Raw genomic sequence first — 17965 nt, forward strand, 5'->3', positions numbered from 1 at the left:
ATTGTAGCTCCCACAATTCCCACACGTTGTGGAAGGGACCTGGTGGGAGGTAACTGAATCACGGGTGGGTCTTTCTCGTGCTGTTCTCATGATTGTGAATAAGTCTCACGAGATCTGATGGTTTTGTAAAGGGGAGTTTCCCTGCACAATTTCTCTTCTCTCTTGTCTGCTGCCATATAAGATGTGCCTTTCAGCCAGGTGTGGTGGCTTACACCTGTAATCACAGCACTTTGGGAGGCTGAGGCAGGTGGATCACGAGGTCAGGAGATCCAGACCATACTGGCCAACATGGTGAAATCCCATCCCTACTGAAAATACAAAAATTAGCCGGGTGTGGTGGTGTGTGCCTGTAGTCCCAGCTACTTGGGAAGCTGAGGCAGGAGAATCGCTTGAACCCAGGAGGCAGACGTTGCAGTGAGCCAAGATCGCACCACTGCACTCCAGCCTGGGCAACAGAGAGAGACTCCATCTCAAAAAAAAAAAAAAAAAAAAAAAAAAAAAAAAAAGATGTGCCTTTTGCCTTCTGCCATGATTGTGAGGCCTCCCCAGCCTCCCCAGCCACGTGGAACTGTGAGGCAATTAAATCTTTTTGTTTATAAATTACTCAGTCTCAAATAGGTCTTTATAAGCAGCATGAAAACAGACTAATAAAGGCTTGCCTCCCTTTAGAGAACAGAGGAGTTCCCCGGGCTAAATCATCAACTGAAGCTAAGTCACAGAATAGTTGCCCAAGTGCAGGTCAATACATGAAGAACTCTTCAAGGAGACTTTATATCAAGGGAAGAATTCATCCTGTATTAACTGTTTTTGTGTGGTTATGCCAATTTTTAATAAACAGGGATGGACGTGTGTGTTAGTAACAAACTGTTCTAAAGGCTCAAAGGAATCTCTTGCACCCTAAAGGTTTCATCACGTTCTGATTTGTCAGTTTCACACGTAATTGCTGAAATCTAACAAGGCTCCTGGGGACAAAACCAGTGGGTCGATGCCTCAGCATCAGTAGGACTGACAAGAGTAACCCTAAATTAAGAGTGAGGGATGAAAATCGATGGGTCTCAATATCTGTACAAATCTTCACTTGCTACTTATAATGTGGCTTACCCCATAGAGGAGCTTTATAATAGAAAAAAATACCAAGATAACCCAAAAGATGCCTGCAAAACGAAAATGTGCTTCAAAACTAAATGGACTTTGTGTGAAACAAAGAAACTTGTATCTCTTAAGGATTTTCCTATGGGCTTGGCACCAAGGACTCCTCTTCCTGTCATATTTTTATGCTTCTCTCCCAAGATTCTAGTTCCATAGAAGGACCAGGTCTCTTGTCTCCAGTATTATATCCATAGCATCTAGCGCTGTAACTGGCACTTAGTTTGCACACAAGACATTTTTGTGGACGATAAATACTGTAATGGATATTTATAAGAAAAAGCATATTATAACTTTCACAAAAAAAAATGAAAGTTCTTTTTCTCTATTTTCTTCTTCTTCTTCTTTTTTTTTTTTTTTTTGAGGTGAAGTCTTGCTCTGTCGCTTAGGCCGGAATGCAGTGGTGCAATCTTGGCTTACTGGATTCTCTGCCTCCTGGGTTCAAGCGATTCTCCTCCCTCAATCTCCCAAGTAGCTGAGATTACAGGCCCATGCCACCATGCTGAGCTAATTTTTGTATTTTTAGTAGGGACAGGGTTTCACCATGTTGGCCAAGCTGGTCTCGAATTCCTGACCTCAAGTGATCTGCCCACCACGGCCTCCCAAAGTGCTGGGATTACAGGTGTGAGCCACCATGCCTGGCCTTTCTCCATTGTCAACTTAAATCCACTTGGCCCAAGATATTTTCTTTTCTTTTCTTTTTTTTTTTTTTTGAGATGGAGTCTCACTCTGCTGCCCAGGCTGGAGTGCAGTGGTACAATCTTGCTCATTGCAACCTCCACCTCCTGGGTTCAAGCGATTCTCCTGCCTCAGCCTCCAGAGTAGCTGGGATCACAGGTGTGCACCACCAGGTCCAGCTAATTTTTGTATTTTAGTAGAGACGGGGGTTTCACCATGTTGGCCAGGCTGGTCTCGAACTCCTGACCTCAGGTGATCCACCCACCTTGGCCTCCCAAAGTGCTGGGACTGCAAGTGTCAGCCATTGCACCTGGCCAGGGCCAAGATATTATTTATGGTAGAACTAAAAGTATGCTTTCTGATTTTGTTTGCTATTAATACATGCATTTGATAATGAAGAATGTGCTAAGTAGTCAAAGCAAATAATTACTTTTTAGTGTCTAACCCTGCCTATCAGCTAAATGAGAGGGAAGGCACTTATTGCATATTAAAAAATGGTAACTAGTTTTAAAATGCTCTGTTTAATCTCAAACCACAATATTCAAAACAGTTACAGTCCTTTCACTGGTTCAATTAAAACTGCAGAAAACAGTCCAAGTCTTCAGAACAAATTATCAATTCTGCTTCAGTTGCACTGCATGTAAAATTCATGTTCAAAAGTTTGCCAAGTCACATTTACGAAGTCTTGACCAACTGGCAGGGCAGATCATAAAAACCATATCTTTTAATTTATAATGTTTAATGTACATTCAGTACATCTTATTTAAAAAGCAACGTAATTGCATGAAAAGCTTTTATTTGAAATCTGATTTTGAAATATGACTGAACACATTAACAGAATTCAAAACAAGTTGGTAAACATCTACGAGAACGTGTTATATAATTCCAGTGAGCCTTATAACACTCCGTTTTTAAAGAGAAGAAACCACTGAACAGAAAAATTTGAAATCTTCTTTTCGTCTTTTTTATTAGAGACAGGGGCTCTCTCTGTTGTCTGGAGGCTGGAGTGCAGTGGTAGGTTCATGGCTCACTGCAGCCTCAAACTCCTGGACTCAAGTGTTCTTCCCACTTTAGCCTCCTCAGCAGCTGGGACCACAGGCATGCACCACCACACCTGGCTAATTTTTTTTAGACCGAGTTTCGCGCTCTATCGCCCAGGCTGGAGTGCAGTGGCACGATCTTGGCTCACTGCAACCTCTGCCTCCCGAGTTCGAGCGATTCTCGTGCCTTAGCCTCTCGAGTAGCTAGGGTTACAGGCGCCTGCCACCACGCCTGGCTAATTTTTATATTTTTTAGTAGAGACAGGGTTTCACCATGTTGGCCAGACTGATCTTGAACTCCTGACCTCAAGTGATCCACCTGTCTCAGCCTCCCCAAGTGCATAAGCCACCGCGCCCAGCCATTCTCATGTTTTCATTATGGGTTTTGTTCTGGGTAAGTGGGTTGCTAGAAAAAAAGAGCCATGATGGGGAGGAATTGATACACCCAGACCTACTACAGGGTACCTCGGCTTCTAAAGGAGTTAGACATCATCACAGGACTCAGAGGCTTGGTTTACAAGGTACAGCTAGCCCCAGACAGACACCCACAGCCACTGCTGTGTTTTCTGCAATGGTCTAAGGTCCCCTGCCTCCCTGAGGGACAGGGGCACTCTCTGTTTGCTTATATCTGCTTGCTGGGCTTTATCCTTGCCTAGGAGAAAAGGACATCAGAGTAAGCAAAATAGGAAGAAAGGTCCAGAAGGCATCTGTCATTGTTTCATTTCCAACGTCTCACTTTTTTGGGGGGAGACTGTCCTGTTCTTTAGGGCATATGGTTGCAGTTCCCCCACACTCTGGTGGAAGGGGGCCATGTGAGTCAGAGGTGTATGAGCCTAGGACTTTGTTTTTTGTGTTTTTGAGATGGAGTCTCACTCCTTCACCCAGGCTGAAGTGCAGTGGCAAAATCTTGGTTCACTGCAACCTCCGACTCCTGAGTTCAAGCAATTCTCGTGCCTCAGCCTCCTGAGTAACTGGGACTACAGACATGCACCACCATGCCTGGCTAATTTTTGTATTTTTAGTAGAGATGGGATTTCACCATGATGGCCAGGCTGGTCTCGAACTCCTGAGCTCAAGTGATCCACCTGCCTCAGCCTCCCAAAGTGCTGGGATTACAGGCATGAGTCACTGCACCCAGCCAGCCTGGGACTTTGGATCACCCAGAATAAGGCACTTTCTTTCTGTTGTGGTTTCTGTCAAAAGGATACAAATGCAGAGCTCCCAGGAGCCACTATCTAGAGAGAGCCTGAATGTAATGGAGAGACCAAGTCCTGATAACCAAACTGACCCCCTAGATCCAGCTATACCGGCAACTCAGGTCTGCCTCTGGACTTTACATTTCCATTAGGCAACACATACGTTTAAAAAAAAAAAGGGATTCCTGTTTTAAGTTGGATTTCTGTCACTTGCAACTAAAAAAGCACCAACAAATAAGGGAGAAATAAAAGTGTAAGAAGAAAGGAAATGAGGAGAGAAGATTGTATTTATGGATATAGTGTCTGGAAGCAGTTCAAGTTTGTCCCTGGAAATGCAGAAAGGTGATGTGTGGGAATCTGTTCCATGTTTCATATTAAGCTCAAATCATCAGAACTGTAGCTGTGCCTAATTACTGTGATTAATCTCGCCAAACTCTCAATGTAAAATGAGTGTGCACTTTCGGATGTTCAAGGATACTGCAACAATCATGAAGGGAAAGAATGGTCCATGACTGAGCAAAGATGCCTTTGAAGCGACATCTTTTTTTTCCCTGCTCAAATGCAGTCATGACTGGCTGAAGGAGGAAAGGTCACAAGCGGCGACCCGAGTCTCACCTGGCATGGCGTGGATGAGGTCGCCGCACAGAACGAAGAATTTGGGCTTGGGGTTCAGCCTGTTGATGGCCTGGACGGCTTGCTCAGTTAGACGGATCTCCTGTTCCCATTCATCACCGCCATTGTCACAGTCCCCAGTGGACCAGGCCTTCATCAGCCCAAACTGTGGGTCTGCGCCCAGGATGAAGTAGAATGGGCCTTTCCATTCGCTTTCCTTTTCTTCAAAAAAAAAGAGAGAGAGAGAGAAGGAGAAATGTTGTAAAATCTGCCATAAAAGCAACCAGGTTACCATGCAAAGTGGATACACTATTTTTCTTAAATTAAGTAGGTCATTTTAATACGCTGCTGTTCAAACATACCATTTTCCTGTCATAGTCTAGAGGATTTTGATTTATACTAATTACGCCTGGGACCTGGTGATACCCAAAGGCCAGGACTGTCCACGTGGGCTTCTGCAGCCACACCACCGAGCTGCCTGTTGACAAGCTAGACAGCCAAAAGGAAGCACGGGGCCACAAGAGCACCCAATTGCAGAGGATATTTGTGCTCAATAATCGTCTTTAAATTCGAATAAAACACCCCAAATTGAATGCTGCCAGAAGTATTATATTTAAATTACTAGGTGAAGTGCTTACAAATCTTTTCTGCAAGGCTTCATGGCACCATTTCCACCGTTTCGGGGGATGTGACAGAATTTTAATTATAAAACTTGGCACTCAGAAGCTATGGCTATCTGGTGGGAGATGTGGTGCCAGAAATGAGATCTTGAAATGAGTAAGTCAATGTGGGAGAAAAAAAAAAAGAAAAAAGAAAAATCGATGCTAACATTTCAAAGGCAGTAGGATGTGGGCATCTGTGAGGTGTGAGGCTGGGGGTGGGGGCTCTTTATGTTCTTGGAAAGGGATCTAGGCCACCTGAAATCATTCTGCTTGCTCTTCCGATTGGCTCTCCTGGGCCAAAGCTTTAGGGGGGTTGGGTTTCTACTCTCATCTGCCAGAACTGCCGCTGGTGCCTGCTTGGGCAGAGCTGGAATGGCCATTAATGGGCACAGAAGTGCTGTGGGTTTCACTTTTTAAAAAATTATTTGGCCACAGAATCCATTCTATAATCAAAATCGTACATGGCAGACCAAAGTTGAAAAAATATGCCAGGCAAAGCCGCTTGCTCTTACAGAAGAGCATCTGGAACTTTTGGTGCCAGAGCCAGATCTGGTGCTGGGCACAGCACAGTCTGAGGACCCCCAATCTACAGCTCCCTCATTTATCCTCTGAGGAAACTGAGGCCAGGAGAGGTGACAGAACTTGCTGAATGGCCCGCTAGTGCTTAGTGGTGGGACAGAGCTGCCCCTTCATCTTGAGGCTGTTTTTATTTTTATTTTTTTTCATAATTTAATGTATGGCCAGGTATGGTGGTTCACGCCTCTAATCCCAACACTTTAGGAGGCCAACATGGGCGGGTCACCTGAGGTCAAGGGTCCGAGACCAGCCTGGGCAACATGGTGAAACCCCATCTCTACCAAAAATACAAAAATTAGCCAGGCGTGGTGGTGGGCATGGGTAATCCCAGCTATCTGGGAGGCTGAGGCACGAGAATCACTTGACCCGGAAGGCGGAGGTTGCAGTGAGCCGAGATCACGTCACTGCACTCCAGCCTGGGTGACAGAATGACACTCTATCTCAATAATAATAACTATTATTATTATAATTTAATGGACAATGCATGTTAACTGAATAAATGGCATTTCCTTTGGAAGTCATGATGCTGCAATTTCTAAAAAACTCCTTGGAATCAGTTCACATCCATGTGTTTGATTCATTTGTCTATTGGGTAAGTATCATACCGGGAGCCTTTGCTTTGCCAGGACTTGTGAGAGGTGCTGGCAGTATGAGGGTGACCAAGACAGATGAGTCCCCGCTGTCCTCGCACTCAGTGCTCGTGGGGGGAGATGAGCAAGTAAACAGGCAGGGAATAGAATCAGAGAGTATTAATGACGATGCAGATTAAGAGTGAGGCAATGGCTAGTTCAGACACACAGGGCTGGGCTCGGTGACTCACACCTAGGATCCCAGCAGTTTGGGAGGCCAAGGTGGGCAGATCACTTGAGGTAACGAATTCAAGACCAGCCTGACCAACATGGCAAAACCCCATTTCTACTAAAAATATAAAAAATTAGCCAGACGTGGTAGTGCATCCCTGTAGTCTCAGCTACTTTGAAGGTTGAGGTGAGAGGAATGCTTTAACCCGGGAGGCGGAGATTGCAGTGAGCCGGGATCATGCCACTGCACTCCAGCCTGGATGACAGAGACAGACTCTGTCTCAAAACTAAATAAAAATAAATAAATAAGACAGGAAAGACCTCTCTGAAGTGGTGACATTTAAGCTGAGATCTAAATGGCAAGTAAGGGCCAGTGATAACCTTTTTAAATTCCATGGCCACTTTTCCACCCATCACACTGAGCTTACTATCGCCTTCGAGTGGATTCTGGTTTCAAGCCTCCTTTCCCTTAATTCCTTTTTCACAGTTAAAGAAAAAAAAAGTGAACAAACAAAAATACCTCTGCACTTTACAGAACAAATTGTACATGCACATAAACCCACCAGTCCTCAACTTACAGCACAGTGTTCAATCAAAAGGGGCCAGAACTCAATCTAAACAAAAACTGCATGAAACCCTGGTGTGTGTACCTCATGGAGAAAGAAAGCAATATGGCACATCCAACAGGGACTGAGGGAGTCAACTGTCATTCACTGAGCACTGATTGTGATTGAGCACTGATTCACTGTGCCAACTGATTGTGTTGGCTGAAAGACTCTAAGATGCCCCCAAATCCCTGCCTCCTGATATTTACATCCCTGTGCAACACCCTCTGAGTGTGGGCTGCAGCCTGCTTCTAATAAACAGAATACAATGATGGGAGTCCCTTCTGAGAGTGGGCTAAAAGAAGACCATGACTTTCATCTCTTTCTCAGAGCCTTTGCTCTGGAGATTAAAAACTGCCATGTTGTGAATATCCCTATAGAGAGGCCAGTGTGCTGAGGAACAGAGGGAAACCTCTGGCCAACAGGCCAAGAGAAACCAATCCTGCTAACAACCATGTGAGTCAGCTTGGAAGAGGACACTCCTCTGTTGAGCTTTCAGATGAGACCACAGCCCCAACAGATACCTTGATTGAAGCCTTATGAGACTCTTTGGCAGACGAACTCAACTAAGCTGTACCCAGATTCCTCACAAAATCCTGTGACATGATACATATTTGCTTTTTCAGTCCTGAAGTTTCAGGGTAACTTGTTACACAGTAATAGATCCCTATAAACGAGGCATTAGGGATAAGTGGTCAAGAAGTAGACAACGAGATTTCCTGAAGATTGGGATCATTGTGTCATCAAAAAAAAAAATGAGATTCTGCTTTGTGTCTTAACATATTAATCATTTATTTTACTTTCATAATAACCTTTTTACACCAATGAATGCTTCTAGCTGTGTTTCTACTTCTGAGGCTGTTTACAGAGCCATTTAAGCTGGATGAATTAATCAGAACCAGATAAGGAAGGTGACCACAGGCACCCCAAGGTAGCAGTGTAAATCAACCTTCTACAACAGAGTTTATAAACAGCTCCCTACAACAAATGTTTTAACAAATCGTTTCCTATGACAAATAGAATTTCAAAAAGTCAATAGTCCTTGGAGCTATTATAATAAATCTTTCATTATTACTTGTTTACTTCCTAAAAACTTAGAATCTCAATTTTATGATGACAAGGTACAAAATAAATAGATTTGACCTAAAATAAATGACAGCTCACACATCAGTATTCAATCTACCTATCTAATGAGATAATCTGTTTACTCAGGAATCTTCATTTTCCAAAGGAACTGGGTGCTCGTAAGGTTCCTGCTACAGAAGCTGGTGGTCTTTGGTCTCATTTTTTTTTTTTTAATCAAGGCAGAATTAAAGATATTTGGAGCTTACAATGCTTAATTCTAGAAGGAGGAATCTCTTTTAAATGTATACCTCTCCATCCCTTAAAAGGGCAGCTTTTTACATTATGAAACTGAATTGTGTCTTTTTAAATTTATTTTTACAGATGGGGTCTGGCTTTGTCACCCAAGCTAGAGTACAGTGGCATAATCATGGCTCCCTGAAGCCTTGATTTCCCATGCTCAAGTGATCCTCCTGCCTCAGCCTCCCAAAATGCTGGGATTACAGGCATGAGCCACCACACCCAGACAAAAGTGAATTCTTTTTTTTTTTTTTTTTTTTAAGACAAAGTTTCCCTCTGTCACCCAGGCTGGAGCGCAATGCTGCAATCTCTGCCTCCCAGGCTCAAGCGATTCTCATGCCTCAGCCTCCCAAGTAGCTGCGATTACAGGCATACACCGCCACACCCGACTAGTTTTTGTAGTTTTAGTAGAGACGGGGTTTTGCCATGATGGCCAGGCTGGTCTGAAGCTCCTGGCCTCAAATGATCTGCCCACATCGGCCTTGGCCTCCCAAAGTGCGGGGATTATAGGGATGAGCCACCACACTCAGATGAAAGTGACTTCTTAACAATATTTGCATTAAAATTATTTCACCAAAGCCTAGAATTACCCCCCAGGGTACGGTCCCCAGGCACAGTCCAGCTTTTCTGGAAACCCTCTGGAAGCACTCTTTTAGCAGCTTGAGCCATGGAAGTATGGATAAACTGAGGTCCACTCCTAAAGCATGACAGGATTTGTAAAGTCAGTGTCTATAAAGTATGACAGTATTTGTCATTACTGGAGAAAAAAAAAAAAAAGACACTCAGGGGTCCAGTTTTTTCCCCCTACATTTCCTAGCAAAAAAACTTAAGTATGAGACTGCCCAATCAAAAGGTACAAGCCTGACAATACTAATTAAGGAGCAGAACTGCCTGGCAACGAGGCTGATGAAGAGGGACAAGGTGAGGGTTACCTGACAGCAGAAACCAGCAGGTTGCTCATGGCACAGAAACGGCAGGGCTGGGCCACAGCCTTACTCATCCAAGTGTGACACTGGCGTCGCCTGGGAGCATGTTCAAAATGCAGAATCTCTGGCCCCAGATCCACTGGGTCGGGATGCGCATTTTACTGAACCCCTGGGTCATCTATGTGCACATCCAAATGTGGGAAGCACCAGTCTACAACTAACCAAGGAACTCGAGTGGCCTGCAACTTACATGCGTTGGATGAGAAATAGAAGCACAGTGACTATCGTTTCCTTAAACTAAAGTAACACTTCAGAGGGGTTTTGTTCAGGTTGTTAGTGGTGGTATATTTTTTATTTTGTTTTGGTTTGCTTTTGCATACTTCCCTGGTCATTGTTAGGTCTCTGCCTATGTACAGGTCATGGATTTGGCCCTAAATATTTCTCTGTATTATTCATTACTATCTAGTCATCACTGTTTATATAGCCTTGCAAAACCAAGCATCAAGATTCTTTGAATTCAAAGTAATAAGTTGGCTGGGCGTGGTGGCTCACACCTGTAATCCCAGCACTTTGGGAGGCCGAGATGGGTGGATCAGGAGGTCAAGAGATAAGACCATCTGGCCAACATGGTGAAATCCCGTGTCTACTAAAAATACAAAAATTAGCTGGGCATGGTGGTGTGTGCCTATAGTCCCAGCTACTCGGGAGGCTGAGGCAGGAGAATCGCTTGAACTGGGAGGTAGAGGTTGCAGTGAGCCAAGATCGTGCCACTGCACTCCAGCCTGGGTGACAAAGAGAGACTCCATCTCAAAAATAAGAAGTTAATCAGGGAATTCATTACTAATTAGTAAGTTCTAATTTATTTTTACATGACTTCACGGAAGAAGCACCCATTAGCAAGTACGAGTATATAGCACACAAGCATGTGTACACACACACACGTGCACACACACGCACACACATACACACACGTTTTCCAGTGCACAACAGAGAAGTCTGTATTTTTCTTCCAAAATTGACTTAAAAAAATAACCCAGTCAGGGGTCCTAACTGATGACTATGATTAAGACCAAGGTCAAATTTTGAGACAAACTTAAATATGTATAGAAGGAATAAAAGAAAAAAGTGTTAAGATCTCATTTCTGACCCAGATGGTATCAAACAAGACCATAAACTTTAGAAGCAACTCACAGAAAGCTCTGGATAATGCCTATAAGGTATTTAGTGTTAATACGTGGTAAAAACATACATTTATTTAATTAAAACACCTATATGTTATGAATAAGAAGGTCTAGAATGAATCTTTTTCTTTTTTTTTTTTTTTTTTTTTTGAGATGGAGTCTCACTCTGTCACTCAGACTGCAGTGCAGTGGCATGATCTCAGCTCACTGCAACCTCTGCCTCCCAGTTCAAGCGATTCTCTCACCTCAGCCTCCTGAGTAGCTGGGACTACTGGCACCTGCCACCATGCCTGGCTAATTTTTGTAATTTTAGTAGAGATGGGACTTCACCATGTTGGCCACGCTGGTTTTGAACTCCTGACCTCGTGATCCGCCCACCTCAGCCTCCCGAAGTGCTGGGATTACACGTGTGAGCCACCACACTCAGCCAGCAAATTTAACTTTTTCAGCGTTAATTTTTTAACAGACTCATAGAGAAGGTAATTTAGCTGTCTACTGCTGTGTAACAAACTACCACAAATGTATCAGCTTCAAACAACCCACATTTATTATCTCATAGCCTCTGTGGGAGTCTGGCATCGTTTAGCTGGTCCTCTGCAAGGTCTCTCGCAAGCTGCAACAGAAGTGTTGGTCAATGTTGAGGTCTCATCTGAAGACTCACATGGGGCAGGATCTGTTTCCAATCCCACTTACATAGTGGTTAGCAGGATTCAGCTCCTTGTAGGTGGTAGGACTGATGGCTTCAGTTCTTCACAGGCTGCTGACTGGAGGCTGCCCTCAGTTCCTTGCCATATGGGCCTCTCCAACTTGGCAGCTTGCAACATGGAGACTTGCCTCATCAAACCACACAAGGCAGAGGGTCTGCTAGCAAATGGAAGCTACAATCTTATATACCATCATGATGGAAGTAACATCCCATCACTTTTGCTGTGCTGTGCTCATTACAATCAAGTCACTAGGGCAGCCCACCTTAAGGGCAGGAGATCACACAGAGCATGAACACCTGGAGGTGAGATCACTGGGCTCAGCTGAGAGTCAGCCATGGATGGTAATATAAAGCTGAGTGCTAGCCTCACATACTTAACTTATCTCAGTTAATGTCACATTTGCACCTGATCTTCCAGCACTGCACTCAATAAGGCCATTGATTGTAGCTCATCCTGGTGAGATCAGAAGGCTTAACTCACAGAAGCCCGCCTTTTCCCACGTAAGTACTAGAAACTGTTAGTGCTGGAGGGACTCTCAGAGTTACTTTAACCAGCCTTTCATTAAACCAAGGGGGAGATGCTGAGGTCTGGGTAGTGAGGGGGAAGGGAGATGGGGCTTAGGCATGCCTCAAGTTCAAGGTCACACAATAAAGACTTAGCAACTTCTACCCAAGAGCTATTCAGAACCTCAGTGCTGCTGGGCTGGGTGGCCTGGAGTGGAGAGGGCCATGAAGAAGACAGAACATGCTCTGGGCTGCCCCCAAGTTATCCACCTCAATACTGACATTTTCTCTCCAAAAAGCTTCCATCAAATGGAACGTCTTGATAAATGGGCTGACTGTACACAAAGACAACGATGGCAAGACTCAGAGCTTTGTCCTGGTCGGCCGTGATGTTCACAGTCCCTGCCAACAGCGCAGGGTTGATTTGAGGCACAGGCTGGGGCAGAGACATCTGTCTTCTGTGAGTGCTCAGTGGTGATCTCTTCCAGAGATTACAAACTCGACGTCTGTGGATGAGGTCTGGCTAGCAGGTGTGTGCTGTGGGGCCCAAGCAGCGTTTATACATTTCTGAATTTGTTGCCAACCTTTTTAATTCATGAGTTCCATATATACACCTGGCTTTCTGGATTCTCCTGGAAAATCTGGCCACATCAGACCCAAATGAAGTGTGCTAGTGACTCTCTGGGTCTGTACGGTGGTTGTGCCTTTACATGGGGTTTGTGCTCTCAAATTTGCCACAGTCTCCACCTGGCCCAATTTACCGCCTGGCTGCTGTTGGCATCTGCAATGACAAGCTCTTATCCATGGTAATCTTTCCATTTTGCTTAGAGGTGAGGAAGAGGAGACCCAGCAAAGGAAAATACGTGGACTGAGATCTACAAAGTCTGAGGGGCAAACCAGACCGCCACCTTTGCATATTGTGCCACAGACATCACTCACCCACATTTCAGGGCAGGTGAAATTATTATAGAGAAGACATATACAAGCCAGGAATGCCTAGGTCTAGCCAAACAAGCCAGAAAAAAAAATAATAATAAGCTAATGAGTTACCATAATTTTTTTTTAATGGGGTCTCACTCTGTCACCCAGGTTGGAGTGCAGTGGCATGACCTTGATTCACTGCAACTTTCACTTCCTGGGCTCAAACGATCCTCCCATGTCAGCCTCTCAAGTAGCTGGGACCACAGGTGCACACCACCATGCCCCGTTAATTTTGTGTATTTTTGGTAGAGACGGGGTTTTGCCATGTTGCCCAGGCTGCTCTAGAACTCCTGAGCTCAAGTGATCAGCCCACCTCAGCCTCCCAAGGTGCTAGGATTACAGCCATGAGACACTGCATCCAGCCTGAGTTGCCATAATTTTCTAAATCGAATTGTAAAATTAACTTTGAAATACTTTTAAATGAAAAATTGACCTTAGAAATCAGATTCACCTGTTGTACAGAGAATAACAAGATCTGGCCACTTCCACATTTCAGCTAACTTATAAAACACTGTCACAGAAACCGTATTTCAAAACTGAGGGATAATATTTCAAAACTGAGGGATAAATATACAGTGAATTTTGGGTAATATCAAACTAAGGACAGAAAGGCCTGTAGGTTTTCTTTAAACATTATCAGGTGCAAAGCAACTGCATTCAGAGAAGAATCTTAAAAACCTGGAAGAATTTTCACACAATGCTTTACCATTAATCTTTCCTATGAGCCTCTGTTTATGTGCCAATATCCTGCCTGAAAGACAGATACTCAAATTGCAATTGCTCTTTACCGTTGAACTTTTAAAATTACAAACTAAATGTTTTCTTGGATTTGTCTCTGCTAATATATTTCCTCTCCTATTTTTATTATCCCTTTTAGGCATATTTGTCAATGTTAATAAAAGCTGACTTTTTAATATATACCAAGATTTAGAAAGTTTATTGATTCTTTCACTATTACCAGTTGATCAATGACTAACTATAATAAATGCGCCCCCAAAAGCAAATGAATCACTGTTTTCATCACCCAACTAGGAAAAGGCCTGGAGGGCAGCCACGTTATTAAGTAATACCTTACATTATAATTTGTGCTCTCATGTGTGCTAAACCTGTTACTTGTATGCAACCTCAAATAATTCAAGGTAGAACACAATGATAAATAGCTTTCTTAACTTGATTTTTGTAACAAAAGTCACATTGGCTGAGCGCAGTGGCTCACGCCTGTAATCCCAGCACTTTGGGAGGCTGAGGGGGTGGATCATGAGGTCAAGAGATTGAGACCATCCTGACCAACACAGTGAAACCCCATCTCTACTAAAAATATAAAAATTAGCCAGGCATGGTGGTGCACGCCTGTAGTCCCAGCTACTCTGGCGGCTGGGGCAGGAGAATTGCTTGAACCTGGGAGGCAGAGGCAGCAGTGAGCCAAAATTGCGCCACTGCACTCTAGCCTGGTGACAGAGCAAGACTCTGTCTCAAAAAAAAAAAAAAAAAAAGAGTAGAACATAGTATTAGTATGTTTGTTTTCCTGGACACGTCCAAGCTCCCAGCTTGTCCCATCAGGATCTTAAATTCAACACTTCCACAGGCAAATCTATCATCTTTTTTTTTTTAATTGTACTTTAAGTTCTGGGATGCATGTGCAGTACATGCAGGTTTGTTACATAGGCATACATGTGCTACTGTGGTCTGCTGCCCCTATCAACTCTTCCTCTAGGTTTTAAGCCCCACATGCATTAGGTATTTGTTCTAACGCTCTCCCTCCCCTTGCCCCCAATCCCCCGACGCGGCCCCCGTGTGTGATGTTCCCCTCCTTTGTCTATGTGTTCTTATTGTTCAACTCCCGCTTATGAGAGAGAACATGCTGTGTTTGGTTTTCTGTTCCTACGTTTGCTGAAAATGATGGCTCCCAGCTTCATCCATGTCCCTGCAAAGGACATGAGCTCATTCTTTTCTATGGCTGCACATCTTTCTTTAAGACTGGCTCCCTCCCTAGATCTCGCTAATTTTGCCACCATCACCCCTAGTCCCCCAATCTACAGATCTTAAGATCGTGTGTCATCCTGTGCATGTAGCCAGCCAAGTTGCATCATTCCATGTCTACAACATCCCTGCAACAGCCCCACCTTCCCGTTGCCACGACCAACTACTCTTGGGCCAGGTTTTCATGATTCCCACCTGGGAGAAGGAGGCTGCCAGGATGGCTCCCTGCAGCTCCCCCTACTCCAGTCCATCTCAGGCGGTTGCTGTCATTATGTCTCTTCCCAACCCCTTAACCAGATCATCAAATTCCTGGCTACAGAGCCACCATCCTGAAAGCTCCAGGGCAGGCCCACGTTTGCATTCCCTTTCTAGCATATCAGCAGCTTGTATTATTCGTCTGGCATGTGGCAGGCATCAGTCAATATTTGGTGAAGAAAAAGATGAAGACATCGATGGATTCCCACTCATTCTTGCACTTGGGCCTAAAAGGGGCCCAAAGTTCTTCCAGCTGTATCTTTTTTTTTTTTTTTTGAGATGTTGTCTTGATCTGTCGTCCAGACTGGAGTGCAGTGGCATGATCTTGGCTCACTGCAACCTCTGCCCCCCAGGTTCAAGCAATTCTCCTGCCTCAGCCTCTCGAGCAACTGAGATTACAGGAATGTGCCACCACACTCAGCTAATGTTTTTTATTTTTAGTAGAGATGAGTTTCACCATCTTGGCCACACTGGTCTCAAACTCCTGACTTCAAGTGATCCACCTGCCTCAGCCTCCCAAAGTGCTGGGATTACAGGCCTGAACCGCTGCACCTGGCCTCTTCCAGTTGTATCTCACTGGTCCTGATGGACCAGCGGCTGTAGTCTCATCAGACCAGGGATGATTTTGACACATGATAATGTCTACAGACATTTTGGGGTACCACACTGGGAAGTGGGTGGTGCTGCTGAAATCCAGTGGATAAAGGCTAGGGATGCTGCTAAACATCTCATGACACACAGGACAGGAACCCACAACAAAATCCAGCCCATAAATGTCAACGATGCTGGGGGATTGAGAAACCCTGCTTAAGACATATCATAGGATTCCCCCCAGATAGACCACTATCTGCTTCTGCAACACACCCCATAATTCCTGATATGGTTTGGCTGTGTCCCCACCCAAATCTCATCTTGAATTGTAGCTCCCATAATTCCCACATGTCATGAGAAGGACCCGGTGGGAGGTAACTGAATCATGGGGGCTGGTCTTTCCCACGCTGTTCTCATGATAGTGAATAAGTCTCACAAGATCTGATGGTTTTATAAAGGGCAGTTCCCCTGCACATGCTCTTTTGCCTTCCACCACGTAAGACGTCCCTTTGCTCTTCCTTTGTCTTTCGCCATGATTGTGAGGCCTCCCCAGCAATGTGAAGTGTGAGTCCATTAAACCTCTTTCCTTTATAAATTGCCCAGTCTTGGTTCTGTCTTTATTAGCAGTGAGAATGGATTAATACACTTCCCCTCCTCTTTCCAGGATAAGCTCTCCGTTCTACCAACTCTTCCTGCTGAAATCCCTTCTACCCTTCCCTGCCAGCTCAAATGCTCCCTGCCCTGTAGGCAGATGCAGCTTGGCCTCCTTCACTCATTCAAGCAGGTATGTTCTGAGCACATGCTCTATACTATTGGCTGTCAGTGGCTGGACATTCAACAGTGAGCAATGCTGATGGATCCTGTTCCTTAACACCTTACATGATAGCGGGGGAGATGCACAACAAACAAGCAAATAATTAAGTCAGTTACACAACTCAATTATACACTTCGCTCTTTACAACTACAGAGTAATCAGGCTGATTGCAAGACAGAGTGGCCAGTGGGTGGGGCTGTGGGGACGCACTCCAGGCAGGGGGCACTGCAAGTACCCAGACCCTGAGTGATCAGAAGGCTGGATCGGGAGACAGGGGACAGACCATGCTGACGACTGACTTTGGGCCTCTATCTCCCGAAACTCTTAACCGAGTTCCCGTGGAGCCCAGACTGAGCCTTGAGTGCCCAAGTTCAAATCCCATTTCTACCCTTTACCAGCTACATGACATGATGCAAGTTCCTGAACCTCTCCGGGCCTCAGTCTCCTTATCTGCAAAGTAGGAATAACAGCACCTACCTCGAAAGGGTTGTTGGGAAGAATGAATGACTTAAAACATGTAAAGCATCTGGACTAGACAAAGAGGAAGTAGTCAAAAGTGAGTTACTCATACCATGACTACCACTCATAGTAACCCCTGCCCTTACCTTAGCAGAGACAGACTTTTTAAAGACTCATCCATCTCTTGGTTCCCCCGGCACATGGTGGGGCTGAGAAAACATCTGATGAGAGACACACATATATTTACATGCTATGGTCTCAACATCTTTTCCTTTGTATACTGTAGATATTGCTTTGGTTATAAAGCAGCAAAGATGGGTAGGTTCACAGCCGCCTGGAGGCTTTCTGGCGAAAGAGCAAATGGCAACAAAATGCAATTTTTGCAGATTCTCACAATAGCAATCTGCATAGTGAACCACAATCTAAATGTCTCCAGCAATACCCTTCAACTGCTCTGGGGAATAATTTTATTTTAGTGGTAAAGGAAAACAAAAACAAAAACAAAAACAAAAAAACACCGAAGAGTAGCTAAACAACATTTACCACTTTGGGACTCTTTCTGACTTAACAATCTTAATGTCCCTACTGTGAAGCTGCCAGAATGGTATGCAGCAGATTAAGAGTGTCCTTCATTAGTAGCTCTTTAGGGGTTGGGGGCTTTGGGGGCAGTTTTAGCACAGGGGTGCAGGGTTTCTTCCTGGATTCAGGAAAATGTTTTAAAATTGATTGTGGTGATGGTTGTACACCTCTGTGAATATACTAAAAGCCACTGAATTGTACACACTTAGACTGTTAAATCAGAAAGAAGCCCAAAGTAGTAAATATTATTTAATTAACAATTAACATGGTGAACTGTAGGGTATGCTAAGAGTTGTTAAAGAAAAAAAAAAT

General features: G+C 44.4%; 1 protein-coding gene across 1 annotated transcript in view; it reads right to left on the minus strand.

Annotated features, from left to right (window-relative positions):
* Positions 1 to 17965, minus strand: part of LOC105467747 (calcineurin like phosphoesterase domain containing 1) — a 135662-nt gene that overhangs the window by 107914 nt on the left and 9783 nt on the right. Inside the window, exon 2 of the mRNA XM_071084135.1 lies at positions 4676 to 4894. Coding sequence (XP_070940236.1) covers positions 4676 to 4894 — 219 coding nt within the window. The remainder of the gene's footprint in view (positions 1 to 4675; positions 4895 to 17965) is intronic.

This window comes from Macaca nemestrina, chromosome 18, assembly GCF_043159975.1.
Source record: "Macaca nemestrina isolate mMacNem1 chromosome 18, mMacNem.hap1, whole genome shotgun sequence".
NCBI lineage: Eukaryota > Metazoa > Chordata > Mammalia > Primates > Cercopithecidae > Macaca > Macaca nemestrina.